Source organism: Achroia grisella, unplaced genomic scaffold, assembly GCF_030625045.1.
Source record: "Achroia grisella isolate CSIRO2021 unplaced genomic scaffold, CSIRO_AGI_Agris_v1 utg841, whole genome shotgun sequence".
Classification (NCBI taxonomy): Eukaryota; Metazoa; Arthropoda; class Insecta; order Lepidoptera; family Pyralidae; genus Achroia; species Achroia grisella.
This window is the reverse complement of record NW_026713039.1, coordinates 2,211,111-2,232,741: the sequence shown is the minus strand read 5'-3', so window position 1 is coordinate 2,232,741 and position 21,631 is coordinate 2,211,111. Positions and strand designations below refer to the sequence as shown.

At 35.3% G+C, this 21,631-nt stretch overlaps 2 protein-coding genes across 3 annotated transcripts in view; both read left to right on the top strand.

Moving 5' to 3' along the window:
• Positions 1–3,233, top strand: part of LOC131852264 (uncharacterized transporter YutK-like) — a gene marked incomplete at its 3' end in the record, with an annotated part of 31,737 nt that extends 28,504 nt beyond the window's left edge. The window contains exons 12-15 of the mRNA XM_059202919.1: positions 681–892; positions 1,445–1,560; positions 2,665–2,784; positions 3,150–3,233. Coding sequence (XP_059058902.1) covers positions 681–892; positions 1,445–1,560; positions 2,665–2,784; positions 3,150–3,233 — 532 coding nt within the window. The remainder of the gene's footprint in view (positions 1–680; positions 893–1,444; positions 1,561–2,664; positions 2,785–3,149) is intronic.
• A 2,521-nt stretch (positions 3,234–5,754) lies between these two features.
• Positions 5,755–10,736, top strand: LOC131852267 (uncharacterized). 2 transcript variants are annotated; one of them, XM_059202924.1, is made up of 5 exons: positions 5,755–6,079; positions 6,835–7,002; positions 7,349–7,849; positions 8,396–8,948; positions 10,337–10,736. In XM_059202924.1, exons 1-5 carry the CDS (start codon positions 5,830–5,832, stop codon positions 10,689–10,691), a joined length of 1,827 nt encoding a protein of 608 aa, XP_059058907.1. In that variant the 5' UTR covers positions 5,755–5,829; the 3' UTR covers positions 10,692–10,736. The 2 variants fall into 2 exon arrangements, with proteins under 2 accessions (XP_059058907.1, XP_059058906.1); XM_059202923.1 differs by having other exon boundaries at positions 7,349–7,867.
• The last annotated feature ends 10,895 nt before the right edge of the window (positions 10,737–21,631 follow it).

The window sequence follows — 21,631 nt, the reverse complement described above, 5'->3', positions numbered from 1 at the left end:
GCATCAACGACGGTACACTAATAATATTTCATCCATTGTTTCTTTTAAAATGCCTCGCGCCTCGTGACAAGCTTGGCGCCAAGCCGGTCGCGAAGATTCTAGAATGTTTGTTTTACCAGTGGGGAACAATGGCACAGTACGGATTTTTAGTTCGAAAAACGGATTTAGATGGCGTTCTAGAATGTTTGTTTTACTATATAACATTATGTTATCTGTGGTTTTACGAACGCTGGATGTGCAGATGTAACCTATAATATACACAATATGGTGGTGCTATTTATAAATATTGGTCAGGTATGGAGTAGTCGACTTATCCAGACATGTGGCGGCGTGGTGAGCACACTAAAATATGGCTGTCTCATACGTCATACTCGTGAACGAGTGCTAGTAAATTAGTGCTAGTTGGTTTTACATATATAAACTTACAACATAACATTATGTTATCTGTGCTTACAACCATTATTTAAAAGAGCAATACGCAAGTTTCTTGCTCGTTCTTCTTGTGATGAGACAGCTTTCCGAATGAGCGGTAGATTAAAAGAATGATAACTATGACTATTCAAAAGTACTTAAATTAAGTTTATTTGAATAAAAGATTTTCTATTCTATTCTATATGTTTTTTTTATGATCCTTCTATACGCACCAAATATATTTTTCTTTCGTTCTTTGTAACTTTCAGTGAAGACGAGTCCGCGTTATCGGCAGCTACCCGTGGTGCAACCAACGGTATACCACTAGTGTTGAACATCATAGCCAACCTGGTGGCCTTCCTAGCGTTCATCGCGTTCATCAATGGGGTACTCGGATACTGCGGTGACCTTCTTGGATTCGAGGGTCTTAACATGGAGCTGATCTTTGGGAAGATCTTCATTCCTTTATGCTGGGTTATGGGTACGTGAATATAATAATCATCTTTATTTATCTCAAATAATAAACTATTACAATTACAATATTAATAATAAGAATCTTTAATCGTCTCAAATAATAAACTATTACAATGATAATAATAATCCAATCGTTATGTCGGTGAACGGTCTTATCCCAACCAGTCTGGAACAACATCTCAGACGGCTGGGATTCCGAGGCGGCTCACTCCCGGGAAAGATGCAGAAAGCGGTGCTGTTAGATTCTGCCCGCATTGTACGCCGGTTTCTCTCCCTGAGGCCCTGAACCCCGGCCGACTGTGCTTCTGCCGGGGGTATGTTGCCATCTCCTCTCCTTAAGAGTGGAGATGAGATAATAATAATAATAATCTTTATTTGTCTCAAATAATTAACTCTTATAATTGCTGTTTATAATAAAATTTATAGGTATTAATTTTATTAATTAGTTAATTTATTTGCACAAAAATAAAGTGTACCTACATATGGCGGCGCGATTTTCGTAAAAAGGCGTACAAAGCTTTTGCTTCACGTATTTTTAATATATAGATTATTGTGGCAGGTGTACCGTGGGAGGAGTGCCAGAGTGTAGCTACCCTGATCGGCCTGAAGACAGTAGTCAACGAGTTCGTGGCCTACCAGAGAATGGGGGAGATGAAGGACGCCGGGCTGTTATCGGTACGTCAAATAATACAAGTCATATACCGAGCCTTCGTCTGCTTTTATAATTGATTCTCTGAAATAGAAATAGAAATAGAAATAGAAATAGAAATAATCTTTATTCAAATAAACTCATTACAAGCACTTTTGAATAGTCATATTTTGATTCTACCACTCTCTTTCTCTCTCTCACTCTGATTCATCATTTAATGTTTTATTTTATTTTTGAGGATGATAATGTATTGTGTTTTTTACATTGCACTGAATAAAATATTTTTCTTTCTTTCTTAAATGGTGCACCCGCCTGCGCTAACGGTTTACGCTGGCGGGGCACCAGTGGAGAATAAAAAGATGAGCATAAGGTCAGGTCAGTTGGCTCATCGTGACAAATTCACTAGGAATTTATAATGATGGTTTCCAGGAGGAACCGCGTGGTCGTCCTAACATGGTACCTTGCTAGTAAAAGGCGTTACTAGTTCCTATTACTAACAATCGACTTCCCCCTAATCTTGCATGATTATACCGACATAGCCCGAAGAATTGCGAAACTAAAGTGGCAATGGGCAGAGCACATAGCTCGTAGGACAGATGGCTGTTGGGTCAATAAACTCCTCGAGTGGTAACCGCGGACCGGAAGACGCAGCGTGGGAAGGCGTCCAGCAAGGTAGACCGATGATCTGGTCAAGATCGCTGGAAAGCGTTGGATGCGAATAGCTCAGGACCGATCATTGTAGAGGAAGAGCCGAGTTTCGAACCCCTAGCCACTGCTAGGGGTTCGAAACTCGGCCGCTTCTGGCCTTTGCAGCTTCATCGGACGATAGGGGGCGAGTGCAGATGGCACTCCAAATCAAAGGAAGGATTTATGTATTTACGACTTTAGTCTGAAGGCACTCCCTCAGACTAAAGTCGTGTCTGTCAGGCGAGGGTTGGCCTTCAGCTGCTACATAAATCCTTCCTTTGGTTTGGAGTGCCATCTGCACTCGCCCCCTATCGTCCGATGAAGCTGCAAAGGCCAGAAACGGCAAACAGCATTAGAGTAGTCCGAAAAAAAAAGTACCTTGTGAGCAGTGAAATAAAGATTATTATTATTGTTTGTTATATGTTTTAAAATGTTTGTTGCAGCCTCGTTCGGAGCTTATAGCAACTTATGCTTTATGTGGGTTCACTAACCCCTCGTCGGCGGCCATCATGATTGGCGCCATTTCTTCAATGGCGCCTAACCAGAGAGAAACGTTGTCTGGGGTGAGTATATAAATCGTGTAGGTATATCAGCAATGAGCAACACGCGGCTCGGCATTTCTATAATTGAATTTATTCTTTCGACTTTCTGCCATCAATGCCCTTTAGAATTGTCCACCCCATATATTTTTTTGTTTTGGCCAATTTTTTTTTTGTAATTTTATAATGTGGCATTAAACATAGATATAACCCTAAATTTTTACCCTTCTACCTTCAACCCCTATTTTTTAATAGCGATATTAGTACTTTAATTTATATGGCAAATTGTATATAATTTTGTGCGAATACAAATTACCCAATAGCAAAGTTGACATAAATATATCTTATTAAATAAATAATAATATAAAAATTTCAATATTTTTTTACAGTTGGCAGTGAGAGCATTCTTTGCTGGATGCGGCATCTGCTTTATGACAGCTTGTATAGCTGGTAAGTCTAAGCACAAGTCTAATCACTATACACCTTTTTTTTTATACCACAATAGTGGTAAACAAGCATACGACCCATCTGATGGTAAACAGTTACCGTAGCCTAAAAACGCCTGTAAAACCAGAGGTGCGGTCTACCGACCCTTCACACCATGTCACTTGAATCGAACCCGCGACCATCGGAAGTAAAGCGGTTTGCTAATGGAAGATCATCGGAATCGAAGTGTGACCATCGGAAGTTGTAGAATAAAAGTTGTTCCTAACCATAAGTGCCTTTATATCCTTACGGGGCTTAATATATCCTTTCTGACTATCTCTGTATATATATACCTACCTATATATTATATTCAACTTATTTTTTTAATGTGATTCATTAATTATCTATACAGTAATAAGATTTTTTTAAATTTTCAGCCATACTGATGCCAGGAGGATCTCTGTAAATAGTGATATTATGTTATGACTCATTATATACATATACTAATGTTATAAAGAGAGAAAGATGAGTGAATGTTGCTATGATTAAAAATAATGAAAATTTATACTCTGGCAACACAGCCTCGATTTGAGAAATTCTAAAAAAATTTTTGTTTGAAAGGAAAATTGTTTCAGAGTGATATCTATAGATCATATATTGTTTTAATATATACAAAATACGTAAAATCAGGAGCACCCGTGGAAATGCAAGGCTAGTCTTCTTTAAAATATGGAATAGATATATACGATATATATAGATATACCTATAACACGTAGATTATATACCTATAAAGGTGCGGCCACGCAAAGTCGGTATCGAAAGGACGATATAACTTTGAACTGACGTACAACTGATCCGACAGATCATAAAGCTTGTAATAAAAAACAGCAAAAACATAAATATTTGAAAAATCGACCTTAAAATATTAGATTTAATGTCGTTGGTTCAATAATAATTTATTTGAGTTAACGCATTTCATTATTGAATATGAGATCTGTTTCATTATAACCATTGCAGTATTTTATCCCTTACTTTGTAATGAATAAAATAGCAAACAATAGACTATCACAATAATATGATGTCTGTGGTACTGTTCATGTATATAGGCGCCGGTTGCCACTTACCATCCAGTTATATATAGTTACTGTATAAAATTAATGATATTTTTTTTATACTGATATTATATTATAGATTTATTTTATTTTACAGAAAAAATATGTTTTGTTTGCCAAATTTTGTATTTAAATGTTATATTGTATAATGTATTTATTAAATGACTTGCAATATTAAAAATAATGTATAAATGTTAACTAAATGTTGTTTTGTTGTATTCTATTGTAAATATTTATGATAAAATAACTTACCTTTGTAAGCTAATGTATATATGTTAAAGAAACTATATTTTAAGTGTCAAATTTTGTATGAAATAAATAAATAATTACCTACCTCTATCTAAAGATTTTTATTATAACATTTTATGTTAAAAGAATTAAAGTAAATTATTTTGATTGTGTAAGCCAGGGTGGGAACTTAGTAAATGTTTTAAAAGTTCTAATTGCTGTATTTACTCAAAACATACTAGAAAGATAATAATTTCAACATAAGAACATGTGTTTTGCCACAGTAGTGTCATCCAAAATATAATATTGGGTTAAATTACAAACACAACGAAAAAATAATATAATGGAATCTCTCCTGTCAATAGTTGCAAAAGTCGGCACAGATTCGACGTCGAGTATTGTCCGCAGTGGTCAGACGGCCGAGCATAGTGCACAAAATGTGATAAATAAGAAACATAAATATCAGCACCGAATGGTTTGTAATTACTTAATTGTGTTAGCTTCAATTAATAAAGAACACTCGGTTGACTAATTTGTTACTTACATTTCAAATTTAAAACCATAGCGAGTCACGTGATGTTGGTGACGTCACGATTATGTCGCCACCAATAGTAATAGAGATAAAGAGGCCGGGAACAAGGAAGGAGCGGGCTGCTCTCTCTTTGTTCGAGGCGACCGAGACGACCAGACGTGAATGTACAGCGACGCAATTTATGTGAAGTGTCATTTGAAAAAGTAATAATATACATAAAAGTACTGCTGCATCGACATATCATTTCTGAAACTTCCCAATAATTGTAATAAATATTATCAAACGTTTCGGTTTAATGTTTTAATAATAAAAAGAATTATTAATAATGATGATTATAGGTTCTAATAAAAATATTAAAGCATTTTTTTTGTTTGTGTAATCATAAACAAGCTGACGGCCCTCTTGATGCTAAACGTTACAAAGGTATTTACATGTTATGTATATGTTACTGTGGATATCACGGTATCGTGTTACACTCTGACAATATAGCGCCAGACGCCCGTGAACTGGCCACTCATAGGTTGCCGTTCTGAAGAACTAAGATGTCATGCCTCTTGTCCTGTAATTTTGCCGCTTTGTCTCACTCATCAACTGAAACATTAAAGGTGTTAGCAGACGACTTTTTACAAATTCTATCTCGGTACAATTTATTCTAGCAATAAAAAAAACAAAATATTCCATATTCAAAAACTAAAAATGACGTTATAGTAATGTCCGTTGCAAGAACATATCAAATCAAATACCACAAATACAAAACGGCTGTAGTTCGTTATGATAACATATCAAAATTGTGAAGTAGTCGCCAGTTTCTTTTTCTACATTACCGTCAAATTTCTCAGTGTACTATTCGAATACTATAACCCAATGTATAAGAAAAGAGCGCCAACTTTAACTAGCATTCCAGAGAGAAACGAAAATGAGGAGGTTAGGAAATGGGTCCCAAAGAAGAAGCATGAAGTGTTGAAAGCTAAATATAAATGTTTGAAGAAATTATTCCAGATTTACGATGCTAGTGTTATTGGTAAGTTATCAACCTTTGTCATTAGATATTCAGAAAATAACTGTAACTCTATACAAACTACTATTCAACGTATCAGACACTCTTATCGTAAATTTACAACTAAATTATTTATAAGAGCAACACGCAAGTTTCTTCCTCGTTCTTCTTGTGATGAGACTGCTATCGGAATAAGAGGTATATTAAAAAAGTGATGACTATTCAGAAGTGCTTCAATGTGAGTTTATTTGAATAAATAAATTTGTATTCTATTTCTTTCTATTCCTTGTCCTTTCAACTGCTAGCTGTCAAAATGACTAACGCTCCAGGCCAAGAGTGCTGATACTTCAGATTTAGGGACAGTACAAAGTCTATCCCGACAACAAAGCTTTTTTATTACATGTATAGCATAGGGAGGATACGAACTCGCGACTCACCTGATGGTAAGTGACCTTTAGAGAAGGAATAAGCTCTTATCTTGAAGGTTTCAATATGGAATCGGTTCGGAAATACAATTGTTAGAGAGTTCTTCAGAGCTTCCATAATGTGGTTGTGCGTGGTAAAATGTTTCTGGAAAATCCTACGATGATCAGGATATTTTAGTTTCTGGTGGGTAGTGCGTCGTTAAATTCAGCAGATTCCTATAGCGGTAGAAAATGCTCAGAGATCAATGTCTCGCCGCAAAGTCAATGGGTCGGGTCTTTCATAAAGTTGATTAGATACTAATGATTCTGGCTGCCTGCTACTGAATGCAAAAAGAGGCTTTGGTAAAATTGTAGGTATACTACCAGAGCCATGTCAAGACGCCGAATCAATAGAAGAAACGGAAATAGATGTCAAGCAATCTAAAAGGAAAAAACGGTCCAATAGAACAAAAACCGACGCGTGCGCGGGAACTATTGAAGTATCCAACGGTGATGTAACTGAACAGTCGGAATCTGAGAGAGGTAACTTTGCTGCTATAAAATAACATAGACTATGAGAAATTTTAGAAGTTAATAGTTTGAAGTATGGCGACGATGGATGATCAATCAAATCGCTTTAAATTATAATAATTCTCACCTGGGATCAGTCGAGAAGGTAATACCATCACGGTTGCTATTCCAGATGGGAGAGTCATAGTGGTGAACGCCACACTTAACATGTTTGGTGCGCTCGGTATATTTGAATCCAACGTGACAGAGAAAGTCCAAAGTCCTTTACTAGAGACACTGTATACGCTTAATTTTAGATTAGTTTCTACGGACTAGGTATATTCAAATCAATAACAAAATAAGATCAGACTTGTTTCAGGATCGACTATAGCCACGGCAGTAATGAGAGACCTTAAAATGACCCAATGTTCATGTACCTCAACACAATATGACGGAACAATATCCAAATATGATACATACGCGACTACACAAGTCTCTAAAGAGAATGTAACTGAAAGAGAATGTGATTGCACACAAACGCACCCAACAGTAAATCCTAATCCTTATTTATTGCTCAATGGAAAACCAAAGATAACCAGATTCCAGTGGTTCATACAAAGAATTTTCGGTATACGCGGAGAATACAAAAATTTTTCAAACGGCCATGTTTATGCAGCCAGTGATAATAATATAACACACCAGTATGGAGAGAAAAGGAGAAGACGCGGACTTAGATTCAGAAGATTGAAAAGACCGAAAAAGATTCAATCGGAAAGCGGATTGAGGAGTGTAAGGAGTCCAGCAATACTGACGTTCGTCCAATCTGTTCAGCGGAGCTGCTTGATGGATACTACACCTAGACAATGTCCAATTGTGGGATGTAAGATGATGTTTTATGGTAGGCATATATTGTACACCAAATTACCAACTAGTAAGGCTTGAAGGATAAGATTTAGCAGTGAAATTACAGGGTTTATAATATTTACTTATTTTCAGTTTCGAATAAGAGACAGTGCTCGGATTGATTGATCGAGTTCAAGTCTAGGCGAGACCAAAATAAACTTTGTATCAATCATACGATTGTTACTCTAGCGAAGTAAACGCAGATATCAAAACAAAAACTTATTGGCGATAGGCTCCTCCCCTGTAACGTTGGAATCAAACATACCTACCGAAATATATGTCATGTATTGCTTGCACTATAAATTTGATGTTCAAGTTAACCAATGCCTCTCACTGCGGGTTTCTTATAGAAATTTTTCCATGTCAGGTTAACCTCCATCGCTAGTGAATACGAGTGTACAACTATCTTCTTTTTATTTTTGTTAGTAAGTAGTTTTAAGTGCAACTTGTTCTTTAAACAATATTCAAACTCAGTAATATTTACAATAGTTTTTTTACTTTCATTGACGTTATTTATTTGCAGGTATTATCAATTACAACGATCACCTTAACCTTTGCCATTTTACTGGCAGAAAATATATCTGCCATTACTGCCACGAGGGTTTCGAGCGAGAATACGATAAATATGTACACGAGAATGATCATATTGGTATAACCAAACTGAATATAACCTCAGCGCCATCAACTGACAGACAATCCAGTAAAAAGGCCAGTAATACTCAAACAGATCCACAATTAACGAAAATCAATGTACAAGAAGAGAAATTGAAGAAGATCGTATCATTTTTTGATAAAATAACCGATCCTGAACAAGTGATAACACAGATTAAAAAGGATAGATTTTCCGAATCGAATTTGCGATGTCACAGATCTAAGATGGAGACAACCATAGATAATATAACTAGCACAGATAACAGCTCGGACGGAGACAAGCGAACGGTCAGCTGCGTAAACCTTCGTAGAAAAAACAATAGGATCTTTAATAATTATATTTCGTCAGGCGATTCAGATTTTACTTCACAAATTCCAGTTTCTCAAGTAACTTGCAACTTTTGTGGAGAAAACTTTGAATTCAGGTAAGCTGTCCAGTCTTTATAAACACCGCTAGTTGGATAAAAATCTACAGGCTCTCAAATACCTACCAACCAACAGAAGGAGAAACTGTTTATTTCAAGTTAATAAGGAATACTATTTGTAACGTCAAAATATTCTTCAATACTACTTCAGTATTACATTGTCTATGGTTTTATGCCCACAGACTACACATACAGATAATTATGAAATAAAAAACATCGTATATTACAAAAAACACATATTTATTGTAGTTTACAAGTATAATGAATGAGTTGGCATTATTTAGGGAGCCTAATGACAGCTCCGCCATGCTACCAGATGGTAGTCGTGGCAACGGAGTGGAGGATGATAAGATGAACATGAAGTTAGGTTAGTTAGTCATGGAAACAGCGTGGAGAACAACCTGACATGGTACATTGCTTGCAATAGGGTTCTTAATCCACATTACTAACAACCCCTTTCCGTCTGCAGACGTCATTTGAACCATCTAACGTTTCTTTCTGTATCGTTAATAACGGTGCATTTTTTTTAAAAGATGATAATGGAATGTTGGACCCACCTGCGCTAACGGTTTACACTGGCGGGGTACCAGTGAAGGATGATAGGATGAACATGAAGTCAGATCAGTTAGCCCAACGTGACAAATTCACCGGGAATGTATCACGATGGTTTCTAGGGAGAACCGCGTGGAGGTCGATCTGACATGGTCCATTGCTAGCAATGGGGTCATTAGTCCACATTACTAACAATCCCCTTCCCCCAGTAATGGTGCATTGTACTCTATGAGGTCAACCACCACACGATACCAAACCATATTGGTAAATTTTTATGACGAATTCACTATGATAGACTTGACGTCCTCGTGCTATTATCCTCCACTGGTGTCTGGATATACCAGCGTACGCATTCATCTATACTAAAGAAAACATCTTGTCTTTTCTGTAATTCTAAATGCCTATAGACAAATATTGACAGCCTCTAGCGATTTAGCACACCGCCTTTTTTCCCATTATTGCAGGTTCGATTCCTCGCACGAAGCAAAGATTTGTATTCATAAGCATAATTATTTGGTCTGGGCATTTTCTATGTATATATTATTTAGGTATTATATTTAGGAAAAAAAAATTTTTGTCTAGAAGCCAAAACTCAAGGTTTGGATGGGACTAGAAAACCCTGTGTGAATTGTCTAGGATTATTATTATTATTAGATACTGTCTATAATTAGATATAGATTAGTCTAAAAATATTATGTCTAGTAGCCATAACTCAAGGTTTTGATGGGACTAGAAAATGAATTGTCTAGGATTATTATTACTAGATACTCATATCTATAGTATAATATCTAATATATATTTATTAGTGATTATATTTACTGCCTGTTTCTTTTCAGACGTCAGCTAAGTCTTCACATGGACTTAGAACACCGCACCCACAACAAGTACTCCAAATTTCACAGTTGTGCCGGCATCACTAACCCCAAACGTTGTGAAATGCTTTCCGAGGATGGTAAAGTCAATATACTTAGCGAACATCAAAATCCTTCAACCATACGACGCATCAACACATGTTCCACGCTGACCCAAGATTCGGAATATTCTAGAAATTCAGAAGAGACGCTCAGATGTGATCCGTCGACCAATATCGTGTATTACAGTTCTTCGGAAGCCGCAAAACCGTCTATGGAGAGTTTTGTCAATAGGGGCGGGTACAAATGGGAACCAGGTACTAAGATTATACATGTGTGAGCGTAGACGTCATGTTATGTAATAGTTATTATAATCTGAAATTGATGGTTTTGTTTTATTGTAAACCAGCTGGTGGGAAATTGCGAAAAAATATAGCAAATAAGGTTTCACCACCATGCGGTAGGGCGCGGTCGCTGGTTCAGAAATATGATGTTAATTCGCTGACTGATTAAAATATTCAAGGCTTGTTACCTGCAATATATTGGGCTCGTACTCCTGGAGACCACCTCTAAACGGCTGTCGCACAGATCACAATGATATAAGCACAAAACACAAAAATATTGTCCAAATTCGAGATTAACCTTTAGCAGCGTGCACGGCGGTTGATTGTACAAATCAGAGAGTTTTCGAAGTGAATAGATGCACAATTGCACTCGCAGTGACGCGACAGAGGCGCCACTTTACAGGTACATACTTACCCGCTTTTACAAATATACAAACCTTGACTGCAAATACAACAGACCAGCGAAATAACAATATATATAATTGTTAACAATAAAAATGTTATAAATGGCGTAACCACCAGCTGTTACTCATTTACTCTATTACTTGTGGTAAATGTGCATGGCAATGGTTGTTTTTGCCCGGGATTAATTTAATGACAAAGACAAGAAATATACCGTTTTAAATTTAACGAGGTCATTTAAACGTACAATTAGGAACAATCACGATCTTACCACGTTTTATTTTTATCGAGTTCCCGATATCTCGGTAGTATTTCAACCGCCACGATCACGGGTGAACTGGAGAGCAGCGTGTAGATAGGTAAATAAAATCTTTGGGCATACTTATTTGTCTACATTCACACGTTTTCGTTTATAGCTACTATTGAAGCAATAAAAATAACGTAAACCGTGATTTTTGCCAATTGTGAGTTTTCATTAGTAAATCTGTAAAGGCCAGTTACGAACATCACCATTAGAATAGTTCCCTATTGACTTTAAAAAAAAACCAAATTATTTCGACTATTAAAGCTGTAAAGGCCAACTACAGGCTCTCAAATACCTACCAATCAACAGAGGAAGAAACTATTTATTTCAAGTTAATAAAATAAGGAATACTATATGTAAAGTCAAAATATTCTTCAATACTACAGCAGTATTACATTGTCTATGGTTTTATGCCCACAGACTACACATACAGGTAATTATGAAATAAAAAACATCGTATATTACAAACCACACATATTTATTGTAGTTTCATTTATAATTTCTACACATCTCACCGTCGACCGCGCGAGACCGCTAACTAAAACAGCAAATAAACTTATTTATGGAAGCCATATTGTTTATAAATCCCTCTAGGATCCAGAGTTGTCCATAGACTAGTATTTTTTATAATTTTAAATAAAAGCAACGATATCGTCTATACAGCCGAAACAATTTCTTTTGAATAAAACCAAAATTTATAATTTGTATTGTAAATACATAACACTTTTACAAATATGTTAAAACTTAAATTATACATAAAATAACATAAACTTAAAGATATTTTATAAAATCATTACCGTGAGCATACAACTATTGATTAATTTTTTAATGAATATTTTGACAGCTTGAAAGCAGAGTCAATTTTCACTGTGTTATAATTATAGTGCCAAATTAATTTCAAGTACTTAAATATGCCTTCGAATGATTCTAAATTTAGAGAATATTACAAGTTATATTTAGAGTGGAGGCATTAAAAATCCATAATTTTAGTCATTGATTCTGAAATGTCATTTTCCTAGAATTAATTCTAAAATTTAGAATTTTAGCACAGGATTATGTCAAATGGTAATAACACTTACGGTAATGTTTCATATACAATTACGATGTATTGGGGGTGGTTTATTAAATATCAATCTCTAAGCTTATCTCTAAAAATCATCTTATAGTATGTTCACAAATTTTATATTAGAAGATAATCATGTCATAACTTTTAGACGTCGTATCTCTATCACCATCATCATATCTATATCACCATCATCACATAAATCATTATAATTTTAGATTGATAATTATCACTTCAGTTCTCTCTGTGACTGTACACAAGAATGAGTAAGCACAAAAAGTTTGAGTTTTAGAGTCTGAATATCTAATAAGTTTAGAGATAAACGTAGAGAATGTTTACAGTATGTATTGTGACAATAATTGACAATGCTTTACAAAATAACAATTTACACTGTAATAACTAGAATTAAAGAATTTACATTTGATTTTGAACTTTATATATTTATCTTTATAGCGTACAAAATAGAATTAAACAATGTGACAGAAAACCTGTGAATTCGAACAATACATTTTGTCATTTTCATACAACAAAAATACCATACAAATTTCCAAATCTCTTATACAAAACGTTTCATACAAAATTTTACAAACACAACACAGAATGGCCAGTCATGTCTAGGATTGCCAACGGTACTCTAAAATAGAGTATTGTACTCTGTATCATGTAGGTGTACTCTATAATCTATAAAACTAATAGAGTATGCTAAAATAGTCTTTTTTAAACAATATTTACTATACTAGTAAGCAATACCAAAAATTGTGTGCTGCAAAAAGTATAAAAAAATACCAATTTAAAAATATAAAATAAATTTTCCTATTTGTAAGTTCGTACTCTTTATTTACATTTGAAATGACATATACTCTAGTTATTTTTAAAATATTTAATATACATTATTTATTTTATTAACCGGGTCTTAACACGAATAATTTTATGGTAAATAAAGGTATTTACCTCTCGACGTTTCGAACGAGCTGACTGAATAATAAATACCTTTATTTACAATAAAATTTTTCGTGTTCATATCCGATTAATAATATAAATACCAGATACACTCTATTTTCTCTAATAAAAGTTGGCAATCCTACTCGTGACACAAGTGACTTGAAGCCACGTCAGTACGACCTCAAGTGACTTTCATTTCGGCAGTACATGTTCATTTATGTTAGTTTGTACTACACTGTATGTTGTTACATTAAACATTAACCTTATAATAGAGATCTCAAATTGAACTTACATCAAAAACACAAAACAGCAAATACACTTTAAAACATTTGTTACAAACGTTTAAAGTCCACATGGCAATAAGAAAACATTGTGAATGCAGTCAATGATTAATAATTACATCATTAATATAGTTAATCGGGTATTACCACAAATAATTCTGTGGTTATTGCTTATTTTTCTGGTGGTGGCAAACTGGCATACGGCCCATCTGATGGTAAATGGTTACCGTAGCCTATGGACGCCTGAAACTACATGGGTTACGCGCGCTTTGTCGCCCAAAAGAAACCTTCAAGCGAGCCCAAACCTCTCATGAAAAAAATAGAGTTTTCTCGAGAGACTGCACTATAGAGATTTACAAGGGTATATTCTTGTAAATCCCCATTCTGTTTGGGCTACTACACACTGGGCTGCACATGTTTGGGCTATTGTCAGAAATCCATGGTAAATTATTTTTTATTGAGGGTTTGGGCTACTGTCAGGTGCTTAGACTCGTAGCTGGACCTCAGCCACGGATCTTCATATTTTTCGAGGTGGGGCAAATACTAAATGTCGCTCCACTAAGACGATTATTATTGCGACGGCCTGAATCTAAGTACGTAACCCTAGCGGTGCTTTCAGACGAAGTTGTGTCCGTCAGACGGGAGTTGGCCTTCAGCCGCTCCGTAAGTCCTTCGTCCGGTGAAGCTGTAAAGGCCAGCTGCGGCCAACAGCATTAGAGTATTCCGAAAATGTACCGTGCGGCTGACGGGTCCATCGTGTGGCGAAGAGTGGAAACTGAGCACTTCCCAGGACTTGTGACCGGGAGTAGGTTTAAAGGGCCCTTAACCTGAGGCTAATAGCATTTAAATTTACCCTATTTAAATTATTAACCGGGGCTTAACACGAATAATTTTATGGCAAATAAAAGTATTTACCTCTCGATGTTCCGACTAGGTTGCACTAGCCGTGGTCACGAACTGATTGTCGTTGAGAGGTAAATACCTTTATTAGCCATAAAATTTAAGTTCGTTTTGAGATCCGGTTAATAATTTAAATAATGTATATTGAATGTACCCTATTTAACTATATTAATCATGCGTTTGGTAAACACATAAGTTTAATAGTAACTAAATATTAAACAAACATAATATATAAATATATAGATCGTGAGCATTGAATCTAGTTAACAATGATTCACATATTTTGTAAATGTGTACGGGTATTCTGACAACCCCGATGGTCTAGAGGTTTAGCACACTGCTTCACTTCCGATGGTCACAGGTTTGATTCCTCGCACGGTACAAATATTTGTTTACATAAGTATTTTATGATTGTTTGTTTCCTACATAAATTATGTAGTTATGTAATTAAAAAAAAATGTATCTAACAATTTCTATCAATTACGTACAGCGCTTTCTAGTTCCAAGCTAAGTAGAGCTTGTCTAATGGGCACTAGACAATTGATATAAATATATAACATACATTTTTTATAAACATACATAATATACATAGAAAACACCCAGATCAAGATACAAGCAATTATCATGACTGACAAATATTTGTAAAGTGCGAGGAATCGAACCCGCGACCATCGGAAGTGTAGCAATGTACTAAACCTCTACACCACCGTGGCCATATGTGATGTATGGTATCATACACAAATTAAAAGAATAGATATTATAATTAAAAAACATAAGGAGGCGCCGGCGAAACTCCTCTTAACAACTTTTTTAATTTTATTGTTTTTTATATTCGTCTTACGAATGAAACTAAAAGATATAAAATCGCTTCTGTTTCAATCAGCATTATGGGAAAGCGATCTCACACCATCAAATCGTTCAATACCGTCTACTTAGCACCATACCATGATATTTCAATACGCATCACTATATAAATATATTATACCTCTAAACAGACATAATGACATCATTACATAGTATAAAACAAAGTCGCTGTCGCTGTCTGTCCGTCCCTATGTATGCTTAAATCTTCAAAACTACGCAACGGATTTTAAAGCGGTTTTTTTTAATAGATAGTGATTCTAGAGGAAGGTTTATATGTATAATACATGTACACCCGGGCGAAGCCGGGGAGAGTAGCTAGTTACATATATATGTATCATCATCATCTCAGCCCGGAAGACGTCCACTGCTGAACAATCTCCACGACGGTTCTGCGCTACTCGCATCTAATCTAAATACATGTAACTCAAAGGTGACTGACATAGTGATCTATCAACGCACAGCCCAAACCACTGGACGGATAGGGCTGAAATTTGGCATGCAGGTGTTATGACGTAGGCATCCGCTAAGAAAGAATTTTGATTAATTCTACCCACAAGGGGATAAAATAGGGAATGAAAGTTTGTAGATTACGTTGTATCCGTCAGGCGGGAGTTGGCCTTCAGCCGCTCCGTAAGTCCTTCGTCCGGTGAAGCTGTAAAGGCCAGCTGCGGCAAACTTTGTCAATTTTAAACCGATCGGGCTGAGACTTTGCATGCATAATTACTATGACGTAGGCATCCCCTAAGAAAGGATTTTGATGAATTCCATCCCTAAAAAAATAAATTAACCCGAGCGATGCCGCGGGCAAAAGCTAGTATATATATATAAATTAAGTGTCACGTTGTTTGTTCGCGATGAACTCCTGAACTACTGAACCGATTGCAAATTTGATTTGCACATTGCGTGGAATTTCATCCAACTTGAAAGATAGGATAGCTTGCATCTCAATTTATAGTCGCAATATTATTTTATTGCAAATTATTTGTCGATTATATTGTGCAAGTTTTTATAATACCATGTGGGTGGCAAACAGGCATACGGCCCATCTGATGGTAACAGTTACCGTAGCCTATGGACGCCTGAAACACCAGGGGTGTCACGTGCGCGTTGTCGACCTTTAGAAACCTTAATATACCCTTCTTGAAAAACCCCATGCTGTAATCTCTCGAGAAAACCTCGGCAGGTAGTTCATTTCACAATCTAAGTGTACGCGGTATGACCTGTGGTAAATATTTACCACTGTGATAAAGTATTTAGGTAGTTTGTGAAATTTCTAATTGAATAATGTCACTTATGTCTTATTAGAGTTATAATAAAATCATATATAGACGGAAGAAAGCAAAATTTTTGGTAAATTGAAAAACCCAACTTAACAACAAAAATCTTTCAGATTTTCAAACTTTCGTGTTCAGAATACATTATTAATTAGTTAAACGTGTTTTAACACGAATAGTTTTATCTATACATGTAAATAAAATTGTAATATCTGTTTGTAATATTGAAATAACCGTTTTTATTTATATTCATATGCATGTAGCATATACACCAAAACAATTTTTTTTTGCACATTTTGTCTGTCTATCTGTTCCGGCTAATCTCTGAAATGGCTGGACCGTTTTCGACGGGACTTTTTTGGGCAGGTAGCTGAAGTAATAAGGAGTAACTTAGGCTACTTTTATATTAGAAAAATAAAGTTAAATTCCACGCGAACGAAGTCGCGGGTACAGGTAAATAGAAGTATTTACCTCTTTCGACGTTTCTCCGTGATCGCGTGTTGAACCAAGTCGAAAAGTCGAGAGAGGTAAATATCTTTATTTACCATAAAATTATTCACGTTAAACCCCGTTTAACTATGTTAATAACCTTTCAGATTCTTTTATCTAAAATATTATATTATATTATATATTTATCGAGATAGAAAGTTAAAAATTAATAAATATATAACCCTGGACAATTAACACAGCGCCATCTAGTCCCACGGTAAGCATAGCTTGTGTTATGGGTACTAGCCAACTAGTTTATAAATTTATTAAATTACTAGCTGTCCCGGCAAACGTTGTTTTGCCATAAAATAAAATAAAAAATTTAGGAGTGGACTACCCCTAACATTTAGGGGATGAAAAATAGATGTTGGCCGATTCTCAGACCTACTCAATACGCTCACAAAATTTCATTGAGAATCAGTCAAGCCGTTTCGGAGGAGTATGGGAACGAAAACTGTGACACGAGAATTTTATATATAAGATTTTTTCCTTTAAAGTTTTAAATTGGCACAGAAGTATTATATATCATTTTAAAAGTATTTAGATAATGATTATGACGGCGTGGTTAATTTAATTGACTTATATAAAAGGTGGCAATTCTAGCTTCGAATTTTGAAAAATGACATTTTTCTTTTTAATCGCCGATATGCTGGCAAATATTATACATGTTTACAATAATTGTTCAAAATCTACCCTGTACCATCGTGAGCACAGATTATTATATTAGAGCCCGTTAGTTTCTGTTCCCGCGCTTTGCCTTCCCCTCCCTTACCTAGTACTGAACCGACTGTACGGCGGCCATGACGCGCGCGCATTGTATTGTGAATTAAAATAAATTAGAACTGTGAAACCTACTGTGAAACTGGAAAGCTAGCGAAGATATCTTCGAGACCCTGAAGCCCAAGAAATCCGCAGAACCATACAGGTACGTGACTGACGCTACCACTCATTTTTCACTATATATATACCCATAGTAAATTCGCTAACATTTTGGTAGCAGAGTAGTTTCCCAAACAATAATACTAAGTCGTTTTTAAATTCAAATTTGGGAGATAGAGTGACCATCTCCCAAATTTGAATTTATAAACGACTCAGTGGTATTATAGACATGTATAACATTTATTTGAAAGAGTACGAGCTGAGTTTCTTGTCAGTTCTTCTCATCTCAAAATCATTCCGAACATATCATATCATAACAGTCTATAATAGACCTATATGAATAAAGATATTTTGAATTTGAATTTGAACTACACACCTTGAGCTACACCGATAGACCACCGCGGCCATCCAATGTATGGTAAGGGTATGTATTTAACCAATCAACTTCGTATCTCCATAACCATATGAGTTATGAATTTTTGTAACAGTTTTTTGTAATTCCGATGCAAAGTTGGGTTTTTTTATTTACTACAATTCCATTTTCTTCCTTCGATGTGTATTCCGCTACTTCTATGAGTGAACGATATTTACACAACACTGATCGCGGTATCAGTACACATTATAAAACAAAGTCGCTGTCGCTGTCTGTACGTCCCTATGTATGCTTAAATCTTTAAAACTACGCAACGGATTTTGAAGCTATATTTTTTATTAGATAGAGTTATAGAGGAAGGTTTATATGTATAATACATGTACACCCGGGCGAAGCCGGGGCGAGTAGCTAGTATACATAAAAATATAACTGGAATGACAAACGAGCTAACAAACAGACCGGATGGTAAGTGGTAACAGTCGCTTTAACAAATGAACAGCAACCACATTATCATGTGACAATAAAATATAGCTTGTATCATTTTAAATTTTATACCAATTAGTTTACTAACATAAAAAAGTATAAACAAACCCGCGGGCATCGCTAGTCCAAAATATCGTTCACTCAACATTCCAAAACCAAACAACGATCAAATATTTTAAATTCCATCTCTTTCTACCACTAAACATTTCCAAAATAACTTTCTCTTATCCTCTCGTTATCTTATTTATCAGTGCCAAATCTACTCGGACCTTGGATTGCGTTTGTTATCTTTTATAGCATAGGGGACAAACATGCTTGCGGCCCATCTGATGTTAAGTGATTACCGCCCAGCGCTCGCAATCCCATCGGATTTACAAGTGCATTGCCTGCCTTTATGTAAGGAGAATGGTAAACAATCTTAAGTGGTATCCATCGACTATACATGAAACGTACTATGGCTATCACGTTATCAGGCGACGTCAGTGATGCCATCACGCTTTGCTATTCCAGATGACCAGGAATCATGATTAAATCTACACCAATACGGCCGCTTACGTAATCCTGGAGTGCTTGCAGTGACACAACGAAGACAAATCCTCGGAAGGTTGAGGTCGCTTCGTGAAGACATCAGGAGACTTCTGCGCTTTTGGGAGGAGCTGGCTCTTACAAATCCCATTGCTATTTTATAGTACAAATTTTTTCAGTGTTCTTTTCGATAAAGAAAGTGAAATAACGAAACGCAATCCAGGCTCGACTCCCGCTAAGTGCTTTTTTTAATATTCCAAATCTGGAAGCTAATTGGCCAGTAATTATAACATTATATTAAATTCCATTACATTTGTCATATCGTTGATAAAAACGGTTAAAATTTAAACATGGTCAACAAATAAAAAAAAATGTCAATAGGTATACAAAATGTAGATTATATTGCTTAATAATATATTGCATTGATTAAAAAATATATTTACGCATAATCAACTTTAAACCATCAATTATAAAGTTGATTTTGAGAAAATATTTTTTTAGTGAATGCAATACATTTTTACTTATAAGCGTGCTATATCAAAAAACAACAGCGGTCGATATAAATGCAAAAAATGGCGCAAACGTTATAACGTTAATAAAACCGTTAAATTTAATATTACAAAAGTAACAATTATATCGTAAGAAACATATGCCTAGTGTTCAAATAAAAACTGTACTACAAACATTTTAGAGTCGATTCTCCTGTGATAGACTAACTGTAGTGAAGTTTAGGGGAGCCTCCCTATTGGGTACTTACACACAAGTACTACTTTAAACATATATCTACATAGACACATTAATATAAGAGCCCGTAGACGAGTGACAACAAGATTCTATTTTTAAATATAATTGTTTTTTTTTTCGTTATGTTTCACGTTAGCAAAGATCTATTGACATAATTCTTTATTTCAGTATGGCTGATGTAGGTAAAAAAGTATTTGAAAATAGAATGGTTTGTCATTTATCCAGGCCCTTGGGTATATTAATTTGAATAGATAACGCAAATCTGATGTATCGATTACGGCAAAGAACTTGAGTATATTTTAATAGGTACCACGGACATAAAAAAAAAAAGGTTAAGTAAGACTTTTCCATAGAAAAGCCTCTACTAGTTACGTTTCCGTTCACGATAACTTGTATTGTCTAAGACAAGTACACTTAAAGAAACACGACAACTAATTAAAAAAAGAGCGCCAGTAAATTACAATGAAATGCGGCTAAATAAATCGTCTCGAGCGCCTTTGTCTATGGTTTTCTGATATGTGTATTTAAATTAAACTCGCCAATTTTTGAAAAGAGAACGTAATCTGAAACTTGCCTTTTCGTTTATGGTCATTTATTGTTCATACACGCAGGTTATTATGCCCATTTGAAATCTTAAGAGGCGTCAGATTGTTTGAAATTTCCAATCATTATAAATATTATTCGAAATATAACCTCCTACATAATATACTCTATAATAGATAATAACCTGCATGTATGAACAATGAACATAAACGAAAAGGCAAGGTTCTTGCTCGTTCTTCATGTGATAAGTCTGCGTTCCGAATAAAAAAATGTGACTATTGAAAAGATACTTTAAGTTTATCAGAATAAAGATTATTTCTATAAACAATACAGCCATGATACCTATTCCCCATATTTTTGCAAAATTACATACAGTTGAGTTTTCTATTCAATTAATGTTGATTGCGCTCGAAATTCTTACGACATGTATGGACTAGTTCAAAATTGATCAAGTTTTCTTTTCTCCGATAGAGTTATATCAGAGAAAAGAATATATATAGGCAAAAGGCTTCTCTCCAAAGCCCTATACAATAAAATAAAGTCTCTAGAAGCAGTGTGCAATAGATGAACGGTGTATGTAAAGAACATTGGACATTTTTTTTTATACTACGATGGTGGCAAAGAAGCATACGGCCTATCTGATGGTAAATGGTTACCGTAGCCTATGAACGCTGAGACACCAGGGGCGACATTGCCGACCCTTGTAAATATGTCCATATCCCGAAATATAACGTGAATCAGATCCCTGTGCGTCATATTCCTCTGACTCTTTGCTTTATAGAAGAAAATATTTAATCAAAAACCCAGAAATTCAAACATAAATTTTCGAGCATTTACACTTTTACAATTTTGATTTAGCCGCGATACATT